The sequence below is a fragment of the Falco cherrug genome, chromosome Z (assembly GCF_023634085.1).
Source record: "Falco cherrug isolate bFalChe1 chromosome Z, bFalChe1.pri, whole genome shotgun sequence".
Classification (NCBI taxonomy): Eukaryota; Metazoa; Chordata; class Aves; order Falconiformes; family Falconidae; genus Falco; species Falco cherrug.
The window spans coordinates 15689597-15715177 of NC_073720.1; the positions used below are offsets into that span (position 1 = coordinate 15689597).

At 40.4% G+C, this 25581-nt stretch overlaps 1 protein-coding gene across 1 annotated transcript; it reads right to left on the reverse strand.

Moving 5' to 3' along the window:
- Window positions 1-19: 19 nt before the first annotated feature.
- Window positions 20-24929, reverse strand: PRKAA1 (protein kinase AMP-activated catalytic subunit alpha 1). The gene is made up of 9 exons (XM_055699633.1): window positions 24716-24929; window positions 17980-18121; window positions 16287-16380; window positions 14478-14622; window positions 12583-12670; window positions 11487-11711; window positions 6663-7149; window positions 6167-6293; window positions 20-3148 (listed from the first exon to the last, which is right to left on the reverse strand). The coding sequence occupies exons 1-9, from the start codon at window positions 24843-24845 to the stop codon at window positions 2904-2906; spliced, it is 1683 nt and encodes a 560-aa protein (XP_055555608.1). The 5' UTR covers window positions 24846-24929; the 3' UTR covers window positions 20-2903.
- Between the last annotated feature and the right edge of the window lie 652 nt (window positions 24930-25581).

Genomic DNA, 25581 nt, shown 5'->3' on the forward strand with positions numbered 1-25581 from the left:
ACAGTTTCAAACAAGATGGTTCAGTAGTCCACGTTTGCTTAGTTTTAATTTTTCAAAGTTTAAAAAGTTACACAGTTATAAACAAGCATTTCTGCCATTCAGCGTTGTCAGAAGAAACTAACATAGGAAGTAGGCACATCTTAGTTAACAGGACTTCATATCTTACAATGGTAACCAACCAGTAAAATAAAATTTATTTCCAAGTTTGTATTAAACACTTAGATCAAGACAAATGATTTTTTTTAAATGTTGCACCACCAAGATGAATTTTGTTATCTATTACCTTGTGAGTTATATTGCACATGGACAATTTGGTTCATCCACGTTTCTGAAAAAATTACAATACAAAGGCAAGATAATTCGATGTACTCCAACAGGAGGAAGCTTGGGAAAACAGAGTAACATACTTGACCGATGTGTTATTTGCATAAAATGCCTCCTTACAACCCTGGCAGCTTTCTTAGTGAGGTTCTGTTTCACAGCCTATTGGCAGATAGTAGCACAACGCTAAAAAAGGTGTGCAAGATCAGTACGAACATGTGAAGAAAGCAATTTCAACAGCAAGATCTACAAAGCATAGGAAAGTCACACAACAGACATCTGTTCTTAGTTCAACTAGGCTGTCAGTCCCCCTTTCTCCCTCCCCCATACCCTATAAAAAACTCAGTTCAATCATAAAACTTTTGGCCATCAAAACTGTTATCATACCAATGAAGTTTACTTTATTTAAAACTACATATACAGTACAAGTCTGCCAGAAACTTACTTTAACCTCCAAATACCAAGACAAAGGAAAAATCGTGGTTGTCTTAATGCACAAGAGGGCCAAAAAAGTATATAAAAATTAAAAGCTATTTGCAGCTTACCACTTTGCCTTTGTGGTCAGCATTACAAGGAGCAGATACCATTTAAAAATACTTAGATTAATATATGCAAGAATGACCCCAAAGCAGTTCCAGATGAGGAATTACTAGATTTAAAAAACCTGTGCGTTTGTTACATTTGTGCAAGTGCAATATTTAACAATTTCAAACTAAAAGGGTAACAAAAATGAACACACCAATTTATTCAGCACATCAGAACCAATTCTTACAAGACTAAAAACAGGACTTAAAACTAGGATTTGCAGCTGGTCCCTCATGTGACATCTCAATCTCAGGAGTTTAAACCCAAAGCTTAATGCAAGGAAAATCTTTCACTTTGAGATGCAGTAATACAACCTCGCATTACAGGGACCGTGTGTGAGGATAAGGAACTGAAGTTGTAACTTGTACCTACATACTAGACAGACCACACAATTGCCCAGTTCAGAACACAGTTATAGCTGTTCTGGGGCTTAAAGCAGCTTTATGTTTCTTCAGCTTCCATGCATGTTCATAACATGAACTTCTGGACTGAAGCCAGTTGGCCTGGATTAAACTTTACATCTGTAGCTAGCAGTTTTCCATGGCTGAAGTATCAGTCATTGGCAAGAATCCCCATATATTTTAAGAGTCCAGGTTTCACTGTTCATAGTAATGCCATGATTTCCAGTCTCTCCCTGGGAGAGCAACCTTTCAGAGTAGGTAATGAAGTTTATTTTGAAGAGAACCTTAATTCTTGAGTGCAAAACTAAACATTTTATAACATATCATTTATGTTTTAGTGCTAGATGAAAATGGAACTGTAGCTAATTACCTAAGAGTTTGCAAGAGAATGTTTTTGTGCAAGTACTAGCTGTGGTTTTAACATAAGGTTCATTTTTCTCCCTGAAACATTGCAAAAATCATTAAATGCAGAAGGATTTACATTACTGGTAATTGCAATTTACTGTTGAAAGCTTTTTGAATATTACCACTCAAGTTGTCATGATCAGTTTTCAATGTTCAACTGAAAAGTTAAGACTATTTAATTTCACAATTAATTCAAACAAAGTTTGCTATAAAGGGTGGCATAGGGAAAAATAACCTATATATGTAGTTTCAACTGCAAATGAATTCTATATAGTATATTGTAACAAGTTCTAAACAGCTGTTTCGAAGTGTCAACATAATTTTTTAAAAACTGACAATTTCAGATTCTGAAATAGCACACAACAGCCCTTAGGCCATGCTTTTAATTACATCCATGTCTTTCTAAGGAACAGGATTCTCAGCTTGCCATAGCAGCAAGGACCTGCTATGCTGCTACACCATCAGGAGCTTGCTGACAGTTCTCCTTCACAGAGCAACATTTTGTTCAGTTCATGGGGTGCCAAGTCTTCTCAGCATTAAGTTTCTAACAGTTGTTGTGGACTCACTTGGACTCACAGCCCACTGGATTTCACCCTTGGTGCATTACAGAGCACCTACATGCTTTTCTGACTGGTTAGATCTGCATGCATTTAATAAATTTTTCAGCTGTTAGAAGTAGTACATTGTAACATGTGATTCTCTATCATTTACTGTCAAATAAGGGGGAAGAAACACAGCAGTTTTAACACATTACTGTTGGAAGATTTTGACAGTTCTGAGTCACAACTGTAGATGGTGGACCAACAAGTCATACTTAGGTCACTGAAATAGTAAATGTACATTTACAGTGCATCAGATGTATGCATTACCAGTGAAAAAACCAAGAAGCTCTGTCTAACTTAGAAGTTATACGCAGCCTAATGTGCACTCAGTGTAAAATGTTATAAACTCTGCCCCAAGGGCATGTGATTTCCTGTACCTGTATTATGCTATTTGACAATGGATAATCAGAATTCACTCCAGCTTCAAAATAATATACATTAACTGCCAATAATCTCAATCCCTGTGCAAATTGCATTCTGCAGCTAGTTTTTCAGCGCCATAGTTAATTTAACTTGATTATAATTGGAAGCATCTGACTATGATTTAGGCATGCTTATTGCTATAAAAGAAATAAGCCCATCTTCAAAATTATTGTGCAAGTATTTTAATAAGGTTTGCACACATCTCAAAAAATTCTATTGTATGACTCCCTGGTCTTGGAGTTAAGTCAGCTGTAGAAGAGTCAAGCGAAGAGCTCACTGACGAGGTAAGGGATGCATCTGCAGATTTTCCTTGCACATCAGCATCTGAGTCTTTTTGACAGGATCTATAGTTGCTCACAGAACCTGATCTCTGTGGAGTTGCAGTCCCAGACTTCGCTTCAGTAATTTCATCTGAGGGGGCAAGGGGAGTGAGGAAGAAAGTTAGGTACCAGTATCAAATCAGTTACATGAACAGCAAACATCTTTACTTTCTCACACTTCTCAATTTGGTTTTTTAAAAATCTTGATTACTACACAGAGATTGAAAAAGCTGTTTATATTTGACACAAAATAAAAAGCTTATAAATCTATTAATACAGAAGCAAGTGTCCTTAAGCAAATTATTTCTGTGCTCTGAACTGTGCTACAGAACCATTTACATCTAGTTTAGACCAGCACTTGCCATATTTTTCATGAACTAACTTCAGCAGATAATAGTTCCAGTTAGGTTACGTAAACCGAAAATAGGATAGCATCATAAGGTTAGAGACCAGTAACAGTTCAAGTATTTTGTAGATGCTTTTTGCTAGCATCTACTTTATTTTTATTCTGTTTGTTTTCTTTATATTTGGTTATTTATACTTTGTTGTCTTTTGCATTTTTATTATAATTACCTGATACATTAATTGTTAGCATCTATATTAATTTATCCTTCACTTCTGGAAGTTTTTCCCCATAGTATGTTGCACATTTTGGCTGCAGCAGCTGCAGTTTACCATCAGTATGAGGAGGAAACACTTTCATCTTAGAAGTAATGTTTTGCTGAAGTATCTCTGTTCTTACTTTAAGTTCTGAACATGAGTTTGACGCCCACATGGCACCAGAAAAATTATTTCCAGGAGAAATTAGTGAAAAGGCAGTCTCTCTTGTGTTCACATCAAAGCTACTTTAAATTACAGCTTGGTAAGAGGGAACAGAGAACAGTTAACTGTGGTGGAGAGAAAGTCAAGTCAAATCAGCCCCACTGTTGGAAGAGAAATGGCAAATCCATGCCCTGGGGTTGTACTCCCTCCAGAGTTGAAGCCAGGACTGCAGCAGGCTGCCCTCCCCCCCCAGCTGCATGGCTCCAAGCTGTCATCTCCCCTCCAACAGGGATGACATTTATCCTATACCGCAGTGTGTCTGTTACAGATTTGTTATAAGTTAGAATTAACCACATTTGATTTTATAGAAACACATTTGATTTTATGGAGTTATTTTAATAGGAATATAGTTTTAGTGGAATTCGTGTTTGCATAGCAACCAACAGCTACTATGAAATCCTCTGTACAGCCCCGTACCAAGGCCGAAGGGATTGGTCAGAATCACCTAGTAAGAATGTTTAGAACTTAGATAACAGACTTAAGATTAAAGATGATTGTTTATATGTAACCTAGGAGAATGTGCTAAAACGTCAAAATGTAGAATTAATGGGAACTGGGGACAGTCGAGTGAAGCAACTCCTAGTTACCTGCCAAGAAACAGTTACCTTAAGTAAAAGGTAATTCCGGCAGGGGGAGATCAAAACCACCGACTCATGTACCACCTCATTTCCAGACCTTTCTAACCTTTACAGTGCAGAATCGGATATGGGAGGGCAGTATGTTAATGATTTTTGGGAAATACTATGTTTATGCATGAATACTTAATGAATATGTATGAATGAGTTCTATATAAGGTACATTATTTTGAAACTTGGTGTGCGTTGATCGTGAGAGGACTCACTCATGCACCCGGCCGTCAATGAAGAAGTGTCTGCTTATCTACATCACATTGGTGTTGATAAATTCTTTATTCCAAGATTTCGGTAACAGGTCAGTACAGGAAAGTGACTGTTAGTCCCCTGTATCACGTACCCCTGGATCCAAGCAAGCACCTGTATTGCTGGAAGGAATGAGGAAAGAACTGCACTGCTTTAGCCACCCTACACTGCAATCCAGCCACTCCAGTAAATCCTTTTTCCATGTCACATTTTTTCCTAGGCATGTCATCTACACCACTGGCTGTGGGCAATTCTGCTTTAATCTACTATGCCCATCAACAAGCACTGTGGCCAGTCTGTATTAGCTCCTCCATTTTCAGAAAGGTACCCAACTGGGATATGTGTGCTGTGCTACTGTCACTAAAATCCATCCTTCTACAGGGTAGACCAACTGCTTTCAAGACTTCAGCTACTGCAAGCATACAACTCCTATCTCAAGTTTTGTCTACTAGTATCATTGGTGGGTTGACTGCCTGGCAGCTAATACCTCAGCACAGCAGGGAAGGAAACTGGAAAGGCAAAAGTGAGGAAACTCATGGACAGAAATAAAGATAGTTTAATAGGAGGAAGAAAGAAAAGGGTGTGTGTGTGTGAAATTGATGCAAAGGCAACCACCCACCACCTCTCCACAGCAGACCAATGCCCAGCCAGTCTCAAGCCTACCCTCCCCAAAGGCCCATCCCCTCAGTTTCTTTGCTAAACTTAACATTATATGGCTAGAATACCCCTTTAGCCAATTTGGCTCAGCTGTCCAGGCTGCATTCCCTCCAAACTTCCTGCTCATCCCTGGCCCACTTATTGGGTGTAACAGATTGGGGAAAAAGACAGACTAGATACTATGGAAGAACGGCTCAGCAACAGCCAGAACACTGGTGTAATCAACACAATTTTAGTCACAGATCCAACACACAGCACCATATGGGCTGCTGTGAAGAAAATTAACTCCATCTCAGCCAGACTCAGTACAGCAGTGAACAGTCCAAGTCAAATTTAAATGCCTAGATGCCAAGTTTTATCTTCACTAGGAGGTGTTTTTTACATGCTTACTTAAGATCTAAATCAATGTTTAAATTCGGGAGTGAGGCTCCAAGGACAGTTTAGGATGATCCAAATCTCAGCCCTCACAAACCTGTCCCCTTTTGCACTTAGTGGTGTTAGTGCTCATGCAGACAGAAAATGGAGCAGCTCAGGAGTTGATAGAGCTAAAATTCTGTTATTTAAAGAATGAAACAGCTAACCATCTGATCACAGGAAACTTGACCAGGAAGGAATAAAGAAACACTAATACAGATCTTGATCAGCTTAAACTTAAGGACAACAATTCACTTCTAAACAAGAAAATTAAGACATTTGCATTTAGAATGATTTGCTGTACAACTCCATTAACTTATGTTAATGTCTTCACATACCATCAATGCTACGAAAATCCAGTAAGTATGTCCTGCTATCCACCTGATACAACTGTAGACTCATTTTGGAATATGCACTTGTTACTGGATTCTTCCTTCGAACACGTAGATAGTATGGATTTACAACCTAGTACAAAAGATCTGAGTTAGTTACCAGAACTGCTTGAAAAGCACTGCATATTTTTCCTGCCAATTCAACTCACTGGTATTATCAAGTGATTTCAGGCTTACCTGTTAAGAGTTGTGGGGGTTTTTAGCCAACAGAAAAACATTCCTATAGCCCCATTAGAAAAGTTAGACACAGTAGCAAAACTTTTTTTCCTGTCAGCATGACTAGCTTCCCCCCAAACCCTTTTTGCATGGCAGCCACAAACAGTCTGCACCAGCACATGACATTTTCCAGCACAGAACATGGTTTGAGACTTCCAGGCTGTGTAACTACACAGCTCAAACAAATCTGCTGTTGGTCTCCTGTAGAGATCCTTTATTCTTTTACCTTCCATTCATAATCCAGTTGTTTAATTGCTCGACAAACTTCAGCCATGATGTCATTTGGTCGACTCTGACTCCTTATTCCCAAATGCCACTTTGCTCTTCTTACACCTTGGTGTTTGGATTTCTGTGGATTCAGCTCATCAAGAGTATGGCGGGGACGGGGTGCTTCAGCTACTAAAAATGGCACTCTCTCAGGATGAGGGCGAGACAGATGGTGATCATCAAGAAAAGAATCTGGTGGGCTGGTAGCCAAGTAGAAGTCTTTGGCCTCATTCATTATTCTTCTATTATCTATAATGAGGTGGTAAGCAACTGCTAAAGGGTCCTGGTGATTTCGGCTGTACAGACAACTTAACACTTCCTCTTCAGTGCATTCAAATTTCTCACACACTTCTTTTAAGGCTTCATCATCAATCATGGTAGAACTATATGAGGGGTCTTCAGGAAACAAGTATTTTGGAAGGTCCTGCTTAAACCATTCATGTTCCCTAGATTTAAAAATAAAGAGTCTGAGTGTTACATATGTAAACCAAACCTTTTCAATATTAAATGTTTAATTTTTTTTTAATCTGTACAACAATCACATTTGTCAGTCCAAGTCCCTTCTGTGCAGCAGACAAAACAGTACATAAAGAAAAGTAACCATTACCTTCACAAGGTTTTGCTAGATGTTTTGCAGGTGACAAAATCTTTCTGTAACTTTTTCAGCTACCTGCACTCCAGAAATCTGTGTAACTCAGCTTTTTATATAAATGGTATGCTTTTTACTTCCACTATGTTAGTTCTGAGATCCTTTCAACTGAAATTCTTATACTACCCATTTTAGCTGTCCACCCTCAAGTACATACATAATACAATTAAGAAATGTTGATGAACAATTTTTTGGTAGATGTCTGGACACAGATTTTTGAACACTGAAGTCACATGCTCCCCATCCCCAACAAGCTGCTTATCTTTTCATTCAAAACACCCCTAGCTGTTGTTCAAGCCTTAAAAGGGTTGAGGGAAGCTATAGAGGGGTCAACCTGGACCTCTTCACTATGGTACCCAACAGCTGATATTCGTAAGAGAGAAAAGGAAGGACACAGAAAGAAGCAAATACTGACCAGGAAAAATGATTGTTTTGTGTGTCTAGACTAAGCCGCTTAACTAGCCAAAGGATAGAGCATGATGCTAATCTTGAAAGCGTTCTAGCCTGTAGGATAAAGATGGCTACAGGTTTAAGAGCAGTTATATGGATGTCATGGTTTAACCCCAGACAGCAACTACATACCACACAACTGCTCACTCAATTCATCCCAGTAGGACGTTGAGGAAAATCAGAAGTGAGAAAGAAACTTGTGGGTTTTTCCATAGCTGAGACACAGGCCTGTATGAAGGAAGCAAGATTCTCTTTGAATTCTCAGTTTGCTGGCCAGCCCATCCACAATTGCTGCCTCTATGTCTGTCCAGCTTATCACCAGGGTGTTGGCATATGACATCAGTGCCCTTATGGGACATCAGTTGCAATTATAGCAACATGGACCATGTGCACCAGATTCCATCCAGGTCTTGAGATACCTGGCTGTCATGCAGGCCACTACAGATCACCCCCATGATGACTAATTCCCTCAGACACTGGATACTTCCCTCAGTTGTGGTCCCTTTGCTTAGAGAATATGAAAGATCTTCCTTGAAGAGATAGCGGTCCTTGACCCTCTACAGGAGTCACCTCCTAAGACTGAGGACTCCCCTTTTACAATCCCTTTATCAATGGCCCTATCTCTAGCGAGGAATTCCAGCTGCTGGGCTTCCTTACCTGCTAATTCTTGACTACTGGTCCCAGTATCTCAGCATCAGAGTAACTAGCTGAGAATTTGCTTTCCTAGTTGAGGTCTGAAATATTTTTTCCTTAACTTGCAGCTCACTCAGGCATAGGGATCGAGTGTTTTCTGTCTGCTCTGCTGCAGAACAGGCTGCCTCTTCTGATTCTCTCTCCTGCTCCTCCTAGGAGAAGCTTTTTCATCCCTTATGAAATGAGTTGACTTCCACTTTGAGTGTTTCTTTTTAATTATAGGAGCAACTTACACAGTTGAAGGCTGTGTCTCTGGCCTAGTCACAGCCTGTTGGTGTATTTTCAGATCCAAAGGCCTTCTCTTTTCCTCGAGAGTGCTTAATAGTGTTCAGTAGGCGCAGGCCAGGCTCCAGCACAGTGCAGTGACTCTTTGGAATAGCCAGGGCATCTTTTTCAAATATTGTATCACTTTATCAGGACCCCACTTGTTTGTGTGTGAAGTCCCAGACTATTGGAGGTGACAAACTTTCTAGGTATCTGCCCACATTCTCCCAAATGCCTTGCCATCCTTAACCACACTGCTGTCGGGCCTCATGATATTCCTAAATAGCTTGTTAACCTCAGAAAAAGCTCAATCAATATTCTTAAGAAATACCAGTAGAAGTATTTTGATTACCAAAGGATGTTCAAGACACTGAAGAGCTATTCTATCAAGGGATAAAACATTACAGAAGGTGAAGATGCCATTCTGTATTTCCTCCACAAAAAAAACTGTCTTGAACAAAGAAGTGTAGTTAATTGTCCCTATGAGATGGTACCCAAGGTACATTAACAGCTTCACTACAGACCCCAACTACCAGATTAAGCTAAAGCACTCCATTTTAGTAACAACTCTCCCAACCAAAACATTACTAAAGCACTACAGAGCGCAGGAAACTGCAAAAGCCAAAAACCAGTCTTTAACACATACAGCAAAAAAGGGAACATGGCACAGATCAGAAACTAGTATTGAGAACAGATAAATCAATATTGTGAGCAGCAACTGTTAACAGGTAATAATTCTAAATTCCATCTAATATGCTGTGGTCAAATATGTTATCAAACCCTTCGAGCCTCACATTGGGCACCAAAAAGGCCTGTTACCATTTAACACCAGCCAGCAATTAAGCACCACACAGCCACTCCCTCACTCCTCCCCAGTGGAATAAGGGGCAGAATAGGAAGAGCAAAAGTGAGAAAAACGTGGGTTAAGTTTGAAAATTAGAAAGCATTTTTTAAAAAAGGTTTGTAAGGAGAAGAAAAAAAAAGAGGGAAAATAAAACCCAAGACAGACAAGTGGTGCAAACTACAGCAATTGCTCACCACCAATTGACTGATGCCCTGCCATCAGCATGACCATGAGCAGCAGCCTACCTCGCCAACCTCCCTCCCAGTTTTATTGCTGAGTGAGCATAATGCCATACAGCATGGAATCCCTTTGGTCAGTTGGGGTCAGCTGTCCCAGCCATATCCCATCCCAACTTCTCGTGCAACCCCAGCCTACTTGTTGGTGGGGTGGCGTGAGGAACAGAAAAGGCCTTCACACTGTGTAAGCTATTCTCAGAAGTAACAAGCATCCACATGTTATCAACACTGTTCCCAGCGCAAATCCAGAACACAGCCCTATACAAGCTACTATGAAGAAAATAAATGCTATCCCAGGCAAAATCAGTACGATGGACCAAGCTCTAGTCAGTGTGAGCCTAAGAACATGTCTCAGCACAAATGAGTTGAGTAAAACAGACTTTCATCAGAAGCAACCAATTAATTCAGAAGCAGAAAAAGCTTCTCCTGTACCACTAGAAAGCACATACCTAGCTGGATGACCGAACCCAGAGGAATATTTTGTTACCATTCATGGCAGTGGGCCCCTCCCCTTGCATGTATACATGCACCTCTCTAGAAGAATTAGGGTATTTAATCCAGCTCAGTTTGTCCTTTAAACTATAAGGTGACATGTCTTATGGCTAATAGAACAGAACTGTTTAGGATTCAAAAACCAACCATGCTCTGTAACCAACCTTTTTCAACATCTTTTTCACACCACTTCTCTTCCAGACATACTTGACTGACTAAGTTCCTATCCACGATGGTTTACAATGCTTAGTTCTCACAGTGCTCCTATTTCTGCAAGGAAGTACTTTCCATGGTAATAAAAGTAGCAAGAGATGACTGTACCACTGGCTTTGTCCTACTGAAAGAACATGAACACTGCAGACTTACTACCTTAGTAAAAATGCTTCTTTTATGGTTTTAAGTTAGGAAGTGTATCAGAGCTCTCTCCTTAGAGCTTCTTATAAAGGAAGCAGGAAAACATAACTAAGCTGCTATGTAATGTAATGTCTATCAGCTACCAATTTTTTATTTTTTTACATTCAACCCACTGCACACTTGTCAAAGCAGTCACCTTCTCCAGAATCTCTCTCCTCTTTGAATCTGGAGCCTACAATGGCTATCTGTACCTATAAACTTTAACTTACCAGTATTCAATGCGGTAACTATCGCTTACACATAAATTCATGCTAAGGTTTTGAAGCTAGAAAGTTTTATTTTGCACGTGGAATATTCAGTCTTAACAGATGATTCTTCAGAGTCCAAAGAATTACAAATAAAAGCAGTAGTTAGATTAAGGAGCCATAACTTCCTTTCAGACATTCACAGTACAGAATAGTGGGGTTTAACAGCAATGAATTTTTTGCCCAGAGAAGTCAATACATTGTATTTTTTGCAAACTGTTCTACCGTTAAACAGCTTTGCTGTAACAGTCTTAAACCAGCAGTTTCTCAGAATTGCTATATGTCATGTATATAATTTGTTCTACTGTGACCTCCAATAGACACTTCATTGGCCACTGGAAATCAGAAGCATCAGAGCTAAAGCCAAACCACCAGACGTTGAATTTTTCATCTCAGCCTATAAAACATGGACAAGCTATATGAACAATAGTTCTGTGTATCTGCACTGAGATTATCATTCCAGCATCTTGTGATCAGACACCAGTTAGTGTTTTACCTAATGTCTCTGATTGTTGCTCTCTTCATTGGATCGACTTGCAGCATGTGCTTCAGAAGACTAATTACCAATGGATTCAGGTACTGAGGGGTATAAAAGATACCATCACATATCTTCTTAAAAAGGGTTGGCACGTGATCGTCATCAAATGGAAGCGTTCCACATAACAAAGCATAGAGAATAACCCCACTGCTCCAAATATCTACTTCTGGACCTGCATATAATCTGGGAAAGAGTTAGCCATTAGAAATTTGCGTTTAATACATTTAAGTTTATATTTATTTCCTCTACTTTCTTACATTCTATCACAATAATTAAAAGCGTATACACTTAGGACAACTAATCTGCAAGTACTATACCATTTCATTTGTATGCCGTGCATCCTCCTCCTTCTTTAAATATATAAGATACAAGCATGTAGTAGTTTTCTCCTCTACTGTATAACAATAACCTACAAATGCAATTTAAGGCAATGGCAAACTGAAATAAATTCGCAACTACTAAGAAAGCTCATGTCGTACATTGTTACCACTGTTATAATGGAACCTGTGCAACACCATCTATCCTCCAAATCTGGGAGGCTGAAAAGTTTGACTAGTCCATATAGCAGAACTTGTCACATGAATAAAAAAGACATTTGGCTTCCAGTCAAGAGAGGCAGCATTAGGGTGGGTAACAAAGCAGCAGATTTGACAATCATAAGATTCCAAAAAAGGCAAAGTTACCTTATGATTAAGCATCTACCCTGCAGCAGTTATTTCCCTGCTACTCAGCTTCACACCAGACTTTTGCCTGTAATTCTAGCCATACCTCTACTTCCAAGATCCCAGCTGTAAGTGAGATTTTAAACCAATTCAGGCCCACTGTACATACTGGATTTGGGGCATTAGAAATGACCTCCACCTTACAGGAGGTATTGCAAAATTAGGTCACAGAAGCCTTAAGTACTCATGAAAAATTATCAAGACAATTAAAAGGTCAGCCCACAGTTTCTCAGCATCAAGCTTGTCCACTGAAGTAGCTTTACAGCCTTTAGAATCAAGCAGCAAAATGGATGAAATACATGCACACATGCATCCGATATTAAAGAAACTACCTTCCTGAAATTACTTCTGGTGCAGCATAGTTAGGGGAACCACAGCTTGTTCTTAAAAATTCTCCATCTGACATCATATTTGATAGACCTGAAAGTATATAAAAGTAACTACTAAAAATTCAGACAGCAAAATTATTTCACACTGCATATTCCACTTAGAACAAACAACTAGTAATTCAAATCAGAAAATTAACATATTTATCTCAGTAAAGAAATAACATTGTTTGGAATTACTGATTTTTTTTATCTAAGTGTGCTACATAATCTTTCATTTAGTTTACCAGATGAGTAACACCAATCCATTATTGCACATGACCTAGAAAAATTTGAGAACACATTCACTCCAAGACAAAAAAACAGTCTGATCTGGATGACACAGGCATGACAGAACACAGTTGCTCTAAGGGAGATGGAGCAGCACAGCCAGATACAATTTTGGTCATTAACAAGAAAATCTTAATAACCACATTTATTTCGAAATGCAAAAGTGGAAGATGATACCAGAGAATTGCCTAAAAATCTTTAAGAGGTTATTATACAGAGTAAGGAGACTGAGGAGTACACATGACTTCACCACAATTTAGACATCCACACTGCTCAGCTGGTTCCTGAATCACTGCATTTCAGTAGTTAGGTTTTAGATATTCCATTAGCAATTACTGAAGTGTACTTTAGAACTAAGCCATCTTCATTCACCAGCCCTCAGTACAGACTAATATTAGTAAAGAACTACCACTTAAAGAATAGCTGTGGATAATATGTTCTAGTTTCCTCAGTGCTGCATGATCAAGACTACCATAAGGCAGAGAACTCCGTCTCAGAGATGGAATTATGCCCTTTTATGGGAGAAAGGGAAGGGAGTGGGAGATGAAAGAGTACAGCTTGGTTAGCTTTCATATTCTAATACACGAAAGCTTTTATTAAGCTCTTATTTAATACACTAGTCACAACTAACTGAACACTACAGCTTTGCTGATAAACTTAAGTTACAGGAATACATTTCTATAAGTTACTGTACTTGATTTCTTTACCACATAAGCAGTTTCAGCCAAAGCATTCTGTATACACAAGAAATCAATACGATTCCCAGTGCTCACATACTGCAACACCATACTTACAAAATATACTTAAAATACTCAGCATTACCTTAACACCTTTCCTCAAAGACCTCGAAATGATTTACAAGGGCAGGTATTATCCACTATAAGAGATATATCATGATGTAGCAGTATGGATACCTTACTATGCTTATATGGCAAGTTTTCCTGATTCACATAGTTCCAAGAACTAGCTCCCAAGTCTTCTTAGCAGCTGTTCACAGCTAGTATATAGCTGCCTAATTAGAAAGCTTAATTGTTTATAGCAAAAAAAGCATGATTTGCAAGATTAACTGCTCTTACTTTATTCCCAATTTCTCAATCACATATTTGGAGTTTTTGAAGTGATTTTAGAGTAGTTTAATAGGAGGACTAGTGTATTCTACTACAGCAATGTAGTTCTTAAATATGATCAATTGCCCTTGCACTGTACTTCCAAGAGAGCTAAGCATCTACATTTTACAGATTGTGAAACAGGCAATAGGAGTAAATTTTGAAGTAGAAAGGTCAGGAGATAAACCTATTTAGCATTTCAGAGAAAACTGTTACACAAAACCAAATAAATCCATTCACAATTTCACCCAGTTACCAAAAATACCTAAAAAAGTTTGAGAGGAAAACAAGTTCTACACATGTGCAAAAACATCATTTTGCTTTACATTCATTCTCCTCAGGTTTTTGTATTGTGTCCCACCAACAGGATATTCAAGTGTATACTTTTAATTAAAATATTTTCCGTAGTAATTAACAGGATCTAAACACCAGAAATGCAATCAGATATAACACAGCAATGCTTACCAAAGTCAGCTATCTTGGCATTCATGTGTGCATCAAGCAGCACATTTTCAGGCTTCAGATCTCTATGCACCACCATATGCCTGTGGCAGTAATCCACACCAGAAAGGATTTGCTGGAACAGACGTCTACTTTCCTTCTCGTCAAGCTAAGACAGACAAAGGTTTTAAACAATTACAAAACAGTGGAAGATAACTTTGTTTTCATTCATATTAAAGAAAATTCTCCCATGACCTGAAGTTATCATTTATCATTTTTATACTTTTTACAGCAGATTATCAGAACTTGTAACAGAAAGCTTCATAGCTTACACCGTTTTGTTAGTACTATAGCTCTAAAATGACTACAACACACCCACAGACTCAAAGCCACTGAAATTTTGTAATGCTTTTGAAATTGGTTAGACAGATGTTACATACTAAGTAACTAGAAACACTAGCACCCAAGTATTAACTTTGTCTTACCGTAGTATCAACAAACTTCCACATCTAAGCACAGTGTAAGACTTAAGTAGACAAGCTGCAAACATGCAGCACAGAAGTGATACATTTTAGATGCTATTTATGCCAGTAGCAGCTAGTCCCAAACAGCAGGCTTAACTGGGCATTTCCTACCAACCTGTGCCTAACCCAAAAATTAGTTTGTTTTAACAACTAATTAAAAGCATCCTGGCTATCTAGATGGTTTGTCAGAAGTGACTTCAAGAGCTTTCACAGAAGCTATTCCACTAGTAGAAGAGGGTAATAAGGGCACAATGGTAGCTTTGCAGTAATGGGTTATAATGAGGAAATAATTTTCAGCCACTTCAGCTGGATACATATCCATCCAGTCTATACCCAGTTACTGTAAATTAACATACCAGTAATCACTAGAGGAAAAATGCCATGACCAAGTCATACATAAGGATCTGAAATATGTTAACATATTACAATTTTTACTTTCAGAAGAGGCAGTCATAAAGTGTATTTTAATTGCTAACAGGAAAATTAATGCTGAATACATAAAAACAAACATTTAACAGAGTGCGACTGGTACCCCCTGCTCATGTGGTTAGCATAACTAGTGCCATTTTATAAGGCAAGTAGTGATTCTGTGACTAAGCAAGTCACATATTCATGCCCCTTCCCTCATTATCAGGCCCTGAAGGTCTTGTGAACCAAGCAGACAAACCAAAGGGATTTCTTGTCATCCCTACCGGCCTCAAGACTCATGAGCACCAGGCTTGATTAAGCCCTTCCTTACCAGCCTTCAAGGTCCCAGGCATCCAGCCAGCCCCAACCCCATCACAGAACAGAGAAGTGTAACTGCACCCAGAGCACTGTCCATACAAATCACACTGTTACAAGTCCGAAGTGGGAAACCTGGACCACAACTGCTGCTAGGCAGTGAGACCCATGACGTCTGGCGGCCAGGGACGACACCACCATCTGTTGCTTCCTCCAGGGGCTGAGTGGGCAGCTCATTCTTTCATATGATTTTTCAGGTCTAGACTGTGATTGTTATATTGATACTGCAAACCACATATGCAGAGTGTCTAGGTGATTAGAAATGACAAGTTGTACTATAAATTCTGTATGATGTGACTTACAAAGTGTACTACATTGATTCTGCTTGTAGAAATCCTGTGCCACTAATCATAAATTCTGTCTACACTAATAATACCATGTTAAGTACAGCTTTAATTACACCATCCTGCCCAAGGATCCAAAAGAAAAACCTGTCTGTCCCCTCAGTGTCAGGTGACACAGGAATGCTGCAAAATCAGTAACAGAACACAAGTCACTTATTTGTAGAGTTGGACTGCTTCCTTACCCTTCCATTTTTACAGATATAATCAAACAGTTCTCCTCCTGAAACATATTCCATCACCATGAAAATATCAGTTGGTGTACTGATGACCTGGTACCTGATAAGAGAAGATACCTGTTAGACTACACAGTAAAAGATGCTAGTTACATTGAGTTAAAACTAAAGTTGTGCAGAAGAGTCAGATAAAAGTATTCTTTAAAGTTTTTTTCAGCCAATTTACAGCTACTGAAATGACAATACTTTTCAGAAGCTATCTCCTCTCCTTTGACTATGTGATGTTATCATTGCCAAGGCTAGCAGGAAATTTGTTTTCCATGCCAGGAATATTAGTCACTGTACTTTCAAAGAACTAAGCTTAGTCCAAATGATTTCTATAAAACTATCTGCAGTGCTGCTGCACAGACAGCTTGGTGCAGTGACAAAAGAATTCAGAAGAACTTTGCCAGTGTCTCAAAAATACACACTTTGCAACCTTAACATGCAAAAACCTGACTTGCCATAAAGTGTATTTCAAGACCAGAAAAAAATACTCTTAATAATCATGAACATAATATTTCAGAGAAAAATACTAATGAAAAATTTAGGTCTAAGTACTGATACTTTAGAGTTAGAATTATTTCAAAACTTCAAAGGTTTGGTATAACTAGTTTATTGCCAAACTCCCCATTTAAGAGATTCTGATTTTGTCCTACATATCCTCCTTACCTAAAAGGGGAAAAAATAAAAACAGCTTACAGCAGCCAGAAGTAATCTTTAATGGAACAAGAAAATGAACACTGGTAACACTCCAGCCAAAATTCAGATATTATATTGAGAAGACAGGAAGTAGCAAAGAAAGAATGTTTCAAGACAGTACACTTACGCCTGCAAATATCCAAACTGTAATAACAACTGAAATCACACATACACTACAGAACCGCAACGTTCTTCAAAACACTGATTCCCACAGAAAGGGGAAGATAGACATGCTTCAGCTTACTGAGACAAACTATTCTTGAACTACACTGACAGCAATGAGTTCAGACTCAAAATGTGTTCACACACAAATGATTATGTGTGCGACTATTTTAGCAGCTTAGTATTATAGTGTAACACTTCAATAACCTCCATACTCTGAGGCAGTTATTTACATGAGATCTTCAAAGTTAGTTTTACCTAAAATCTTATAGTCCAAGATGCTTTACCTTTACCAATTTTCTCTCTAATACCTTGGTTCAAAGTACCTCATGTACTTAAATATCACAGCTAAGACTACTAGAGAAATAGTATTTTAACCCTTTCAATCCAAAAGTTAAATCCATGCTTCTATACAGTCAGAAACATGTTTTTCAAATAAGAAAACATAATAAACTGACTACAGAAATGCACTTTACAACCTTGTTCTTAATAACTCATTTTCAAAGCAGAAAAAGGATCAAATAAAACCAGAAAAAGAAAACTGACATAGCAGCTAAAACCTAAAAGGGATGCTACTAGAAGTATCTATCATGTCATTACCTTTTATATTATCTGTAGCTCTCTGGCCTGTAGGGAAGATCAGTTTTGTGAAAACACATAGGATACTGACTGCATACTTGGAAGCTGGTTACTTTCCTGACAAGACACTGCTAGCAGTATTGCCTTTTAAACGTTTCACATCAGCAAGAGCAAAAAGATTATTGCTTAATTATGTTTGATTATAGAAAGCAAAACTTACAGTTTAATGATATGAGGATGCCTGAAGAGTTTGAGGTTCTGAATCTCCCTGCGGATTTTTCCTACAACATCAAGGCTGCGAATCTTCTGTCGATTCAGGATCTTCACCGCAACTTTATGCCCAGTTAACTCATGTTTGCCAACTGCAAGGAAAAAAGAAGTATTTAGCCAGGGTTTTCAATTGCTCTGTAAAGACATTAATTTCCCCATTTCAACTTTAGCCAAGAAAAACAAGTTGTTAGCATTCCACATATCCCCATTATCTGTGGGGACGTTGAAAAAAATCAGATGGCATGTCATTTCTCCTGCCCTACTCCAATTTCTCCCACAAGTCTATCATTGCAAGATGAATGGGGTATTTAAGAAAAACCTTAAACTTGGCCCTCAGAAGTTTTGTAGGATGAATACTTTTTTGCACTATTGCAAACAAACAATAAATAACTCAAAGCACTGTCACCCTTGCTAATTAGGGAAACCATTTTCTCTCCCTGTGGTTTTGGCTTACTTGGTAACCCACTCAGACATGTTTACCTGCAGCTCTTCTACTTTACGTGCAAGGGCAAGGATCACTCTTCAAGAAATCATGCTATCCTTCCCTCAAGATGCCTGTTTCAGCAATTACACTGACTCACCACTAAAAGTATCTTATCAGTTTACTTGAACATTATTTGTCTGTCCTTGGAGCAGTGTGACCCTATGCAAGCTCCGCAGTTTGTGCAGTAAACATCAGTTTTATTAAACAAGTGGCAAAAGCTATAGGAAATGCACAAAATAAAATCCAATCATAACCACAAGAAGTAATGCAAACACACAACCTCATACATCTGTCAGCTTCTTTCCTACTTCCAGGAGTTTCAATTTCTTTCAGTAGAACACAAAAGTATAAAATACTTCTTAGACAGTTACACTTTTTAAAGTCTTTAACTTTGCAGATGCTCTTGGAAATAGCTGCAAAGTTGCTAAGGATATTCTTCTTAAACCCAACACTGGATCACAGATAAACCACAGAAGATAAGTATCTTTTCCACTAGAAGGTTTCGGTATCTGCATTGGTTTCCGTTGCATAGCAAACCATAACTTACATTACTTTCATTTGCCACACTAATTCTTACTTTTTGAAGATAAACCAGACTCCAGGGACACCCAAATGGTTCATCCTTGCCCACTTGAATGGACACCAGACAGACATGTACCAAACACAATACTCACCTGGGTGCCTCCCCACACTTGAGAATTTAAGACCTGCTTCAAGCTTTATTTAAACATATCCATGGAAAGCTGTGATAAACACCAGTGATGCACAAAAATCCTTCTGCATCCAATAGATAATTTGGATAGAATTAGCAATCACCTACCAATCTTTAAATCTCATTCCCAACACAAGACTTTACTGCTGCCTTTTGCCTCTGTATTGAGCTAAAAACCAATGCAAGTGAGAAGAAATTCTAAGCAGACAGAGATAACAAGATGATTATTCTTAAAACAAAAAAAAAGCCACTGTGTAAAATAAAGCAGCTGATCCAAGTTCCTGTAGGGAGCAAACTAAACAGTGGATTACCCAAGACTGAAGGATCACAATGTGGCATTGAAATGCCTTTTGTACCCGAGAATACAGAAAGGCTCCAACTGCACAGTCAAAAAACACATCCCCTTACTCAGAAGGGCCATTACCTAAAAATGGCCACAATAACCAAAACACTGGATAGGCACATTTGCACTGCCAATGAATGCCTGACAAAGCACACATCCATCACAAGTTTTAGACAGACCACAAAGCATTGGTAGGTGATTACCTAGAACTGTACAATCACATTGTTATTGATTTGTTAATAAGTTAAGATTGATTGATTTTATAAAATCATTTAATAAAATGAAAATATAGAAGGATAAGAAAAATTTTAAATGAAACTTATAGCCGCACAGTAAAAGCTGTTATGAGATCTTCTGTACATCCTGTACCAAGGCTAGAAGGGGCTAGAACCATTGTTAAAACTTAGGTAATAACTTTAGGGTTTGAAAGGTTTTTTGTATTTGACCAGTCTTCTGTATGTAGAGGTGTATTGAAATGTCAGAATATGAGATTAATGGAAACCGGGGAGAGTTGACTGGAACAGCTTGTAGTTACCTGCCAAGAAATTGTGAACTTTAGTAAAAGGTAATTCCGGCAGGGGGAGATCGCGACCACTGACTCATATACCACCTACCCAAATCGTACCCTAGACCCATTTCTAGACCTTTCTAACCTTTACTGCGCAGAATCGGATATAGGAGGAGAGTATGTTAATGATTTACAGGAAATATTATGATTATGTATGAATATTTAATGAATATGTATGAACAAGTTTTATATACGGAATCTGATTTTGGGACCTGGCGTGCGTTGATCGTGAGAGGACTCGCTCACGCACCTGGCCATTAATAAAGAAGTGTCTGCTTATCTACATCACATTGGTGTCGATAAGTTCTTCATTCTGAGATTTCGGTAACATCACCTATAAGAATTACTTTCTTTCAACCAGATCTACAATTAAAGCAATCACATTCCCCTTGTTCTCCCCTGTTCAAATGTGATTGAACTTTTAAAGGTACCCAACAAATTATACTACCTATGTTCAAACCCTAAGGAGCAATGAATCATTAACACAAAGCATTAGAAAACCAACTTTTCCATTTGAATTACAGCCTTTGCCTATCAATAACGTGAACTGAAGTAAGCCAGAAGTATTTGACAAAATCTTAATCAGTAAGTTAAAATTTAACATTAATTTTTGTTAGTAAGCAAAAAAAGTAGCTTAGAAGCTACCCAAAAAAAAATCAGTCAGACAGAATGGTTGGGGTTGGAAGGGACCTCTGGAAATCATATAGCCATCCTCCCACTAACGCAGGTTCACCTAGAGCAGGCTGCAGTTGCATGCAGGTGGGTTTTGAATGTCTCCAGAGAAGGAGACTTCACAATCTCTCTGGGCAGCCTGTTCCAGCACTCTGTCACCCTCAAAGTAAGGAAGTTTTTCCTCATTCTTTCCTCACTCAGATGGAACTGAATTTGCATCTTCATGAATACATGAATTCACATCTTCCTTTGCTCTACAAAGTAGATTTAAGAAGGTGTTTAATTTAGTAAGTAGCATACATATTTCAGCAATTCTACAGCTTAGGGTATAAATATTCAGTTCTGACATGCACTGTGTTATGAAGTCTCATTTATCAGCCAATTTGTTTCATTTCTGATTTGTCAGTCTAGATGAAAACTGGACTTTCATTAGAACTCAGAACAACATTAGAAAGCAATTTGCTATAACAATTTATGTTCAATATACAAGGCACATAAGAGGTTCTTGAAAATGCATTTTTCACCTAACAATTTAACAAAACTTGCAGCTGACTGAAACCAATTCTAGCTGTCACAACCTTCAAGACTGTGCCTAAGCCTTGATTTTATTCATTGACTGGAAGAAAACAACATTTTTTGTTTCAACTGTGTTTGCCAAATTTGAATAAACTCTTGTAATGAAAACATACTGTAGTTTTGTGCAGGTCCTAAAAAGCCTGTTCACTTAGCTGAAAACATTTCAAATTAAATCACCATTTTCTTCAGCAATTTTTGCCTTCCTTTTTAAATTCAATTTAAATTATAACAAACCTAGCTTTTAAAGATATGAGTTTCCAGTAGCCGCCTACTTCAGGAAATAAAATAGTCTTCTTGGAAACGGTTCAAGGTATCTGTTACCAGTAAAACAGCAGACATGAACTGGTAAGACTGCTGACTACTTTTCAATTTAGCATGAAGACAGAACTGAAAGCAAGACCTCATAGGGTAACAGCATGTAGAAAAGTAAGCAGCCATTGTTATCTTTCAGAAAGCTACTTTGTATCATCCCTTGACAGAAGTTTTACCTGTAAAAGGAAAGTCTCACAAATTGCAACTAATCAAAATATATTTATGTTAGTCACCCTAATCCTCAACCAGGTCTCAGTCCTTCAAAAGCATCACTGCAGAAAGTTAACTTTACAGACCTAGTATTTCCCTATACTTCTTTAATCTCTGATAATACCAATTGTCTTCAAGCTTCACGATGACTATGCATAACATCAAGATTTCCAAGACAGTGACAAGAATCTCAAAGCAGCAGTGACTTCTCAACTGTTTCTGTTCAGCATGTCTTCAGTTGCAAAGAAAACTGACTATGAGGCCATCCCGAGTAAACACAACACTCCTATGAAATATAAGTACCTGTAATTAAGTTTGTAGAAAAAAAAAGCTTAACAAGCATACATCATGCTTAATGAAACATTTCAGTAATACATCAAACAGCCAACCCCAGGCTCAAATGAAAGCAGTCTTTAAAAGTACGAGCTAAAGAAATGTTTTCAACAAAAAGACCCCAGGAGTTAATGTTGTGCAATGGCATATTGCTGCACAACATCAGATAGCAAACTGATCTTCTCTGTCCATTTCTGGGTCTTTCATCATTGTCTTGACCAACTGACTGTCAACTGACAAAATCTTATCAGTCAACAGAGAAGGAAAATAATGATGATTACCAGAAAACAATCACAGATTGTCTGGTAGTAAATAAAGGAAATACATGCTCAGGAAGAAAACTAGTGCAATATAGATGGAATACTTTATTAAGTACAGCTAAAGCAAGACAAAGTGCATCATGGAGGGGCAGGAGAAAAAAACCAAACCTTAAACCAGTATGTATAAGGAAACCAAGTATTAGTCCATGACCACTAACACTTGCTTCTGAATCCTAAATATATTCTCAAGCCACTTAAGGTATTCTGTATGCAGAATGATGCTGCATTTCACCACCAGGTGATTTCTCCCCCATCCTTAAGAAAAAATATGTTCAGATATGCACATGTGTACTCTTCACATAGTCAGTAGTTGCAAAGCAGCCTAAAAGAACATCTAACATCAATCAAATAAGGAAGACAGAGGGGTATTAAGGAAATAGAGCAATAATAAAAATGGCAACTTTTTTTCAGTTAAGTGTTTCAAGCTAAGTGTATTTCATGAAATATTAATAGTAGCAAAGTCCAATAATATACTAAAATTACAACAGTAGCTCCACAAATTGATCATCTTTCCAAGGTTTAATCTTCAGACACATTTTTGCCAATGCAGATAACAGCAGTAGTAGTACAACAGCACTTTGAAATTTAAGAGCACACTGGAACATTAACAGGTATGCCAGCCTTAGCTTTGTGCAGTGCACTGGCAGGCCAAAAAAAACGGCAGCATGCCTTTGACTCCTCCCCTCAACCATTAGTCTCTCCCGGAGGAAAGAGAATCTAATGCCATTTTCTGCCCTATCTCATCTCTCTGTTTACAGAGGTGCTAAATTCCCAAGGAAAAGACTGGTATGGCAGCTGCCAGTGAGGTTCACTGCTCCCCACTGTGGCTGGGGGTGGCAATTTATAAGCCTGCCTTGAAAAAAGGAGACTCAAAGGGCTTTACTCGCAAAATATTTTCCACTACTTTTCCAAATGTTGTTAGAGATTAATATACTCCGATTTTCTATACATCAGTAATTTCTTCAGGACATACCAATAGTTGAAAGAGCTTGGGTAGAAAACATACAAAAGGAACATCTATGCTGAAAAAAAAAGAATCATGTTAAAAGCCAGCCAGCACATTAGACACAACAGGATTAGCCAGGGTTTTTTACTCGTTATAACCATAAGCAATTCATTAAGTTAACCATAAAAAACCTTATGAATAATACAACCTGAATCTAGACCAACTTATTTGTTAAAGAATGTTTTCAATTTGCATTCCCCAATATTTGAACAATTCTCACAAACACCACAGCAGGAGCAGTCTAAGCTAATGCAGTTTTCCCACAGGTGGCGGGCATCAAGGGAAAGTTTAGTTTCTATTTCATTTCTACTAGGCTTCAAGTTTGCAGCATAGTGCCTGCACTCCTACTAGGAAATATTTTTAAAGCCTCAGCTGAAAAAAAACCTTTGATAACCACTGGATCAACTACATTTCACATAAAGTCTTTGCATGTCCGTGCATCAGCTGTGTTGCCAGTTAATCCAACAATTCCAGGCTCATCTTTTTATGCTTATTTCTCTCTTTATAGAGAAAGAAATCTTGCCTTCTTTACCAGGGCAGCAAGTGCCAGTACTTGTGCGGCAAAACGCAACGTACGGGCGGCTCAGGACTCCCCTCTTCCCTCACGTACTGGGCACTACTTTCAATAAATGCAGCATCATTAGTTTCCACCGATTATTTCCGTAAACACAGACGAGACAGCCGTTCCCGCCGCCGCCGGGCCCCCGCTAACTGCCCCAAGAAGCGCCGCCGCCGGGCCCCCGCCCGGCCTGCAGCCCTCCCCGGCCCTCCGCCCACGCCGCCCCGCACCGCCAGCGCCGCCGCAGCCCGGTGACTCACCCGGCCCGGCGGGAGCGGCGCCGCCCCCGCGCAGCTCGGCCCGCCGCAGCACTCCGGGCGGGAGGCGGAGCGGCGCCGAGCCCGCGCCGGGGCAGCGGGACCCCGGACACGCACGGCCCGCGCCCCGGGGCCCCGCACGCCCTCCTGGCCGGACCTCGGCGGCCGCCCGGCCCCAGTGAGGGGAACCCCGCCGCCCCGCTCGGGCCGTGCCGCTCGCCGCAGCCCCCCCGCCCCGCTCGGGCCGCGCCGCTCGCCGCAGCCCCCCCGCCCCGCTCGGGCCGCGCCGCTCTGCTCCGCGGGGCGGGCGGCGGAGCCGCTCCCCGCCGCTCACCTTTGACTTTGCCGAAGGTGCCGACGCCCAGCGTGTCGCCTAGGATGTAGTGGCCGATCTTCACCCGCCCGTGCTCGTGCTTCTGTTTATCCGCCGCCGCCATCTTGCGCCAAGGACCGAGCCTGCGCATAGTGCCTGCCCGGGCCGGGCCGCGCCGCTGCGCCGGCAGGGGAGGAGCAACCACACAGCGCTCGCCCGCACCGAAACCCGGAAGCGAACCCGGCACTTAAATACCTTCCCGGCCCCCCCCGCGGTTAAACCATTGCGGTGCGCGGGGGGGGCCGGCTCGGCCCAGCGGCGCCCGGGGAGGTGCGGTTCCTGGCGGCGAGGCGGGACTGCGCGGGGGGGGAACGGCCCCCAAAGGCTGCGCAGCGGAGGGAGGGGACGGGGGGGTTGTCCCTGTTTTAACACCCACCCGAGGAGCTGAGGGGCTTTACCTGTGTTTCAGGGACTGGGGCGTGGGGCGCTCGGGTGCGAGCCTCCCTCCTCGGTTCCCGCCCGGGCCCGCCGGTGCCGGGGGCGGCACAGCCGGCGGGTGTGGGGCGAGGACGCCCGGCCACCGAGGCTGGCACCGGCGCCGTCGCGGGGCCTGTACCCGCGGGCAGATGGGGCTGTGGCGCTCCCCCCTCCTGGCACCAGCGTGCGGAGATGTGGGGAAGAGGCACGTACTGCTGACAGGGACCGCGCCGTGCCGGTGAGGTGGCCGTACGGCCGTGGCCTGCGGGGGCGGAGGGCCTGCAGCGCCCGGGCGGGCAGGCCTGCGACACCGGCTGAGCGGTGGCTTGTGTGCCCCGCTGCCGCGGGCCGTGCGAGACACGGTTGCTTGCTGATACCCTTGGCTCTGGCGGCGATGCTGTGGCGGCTGA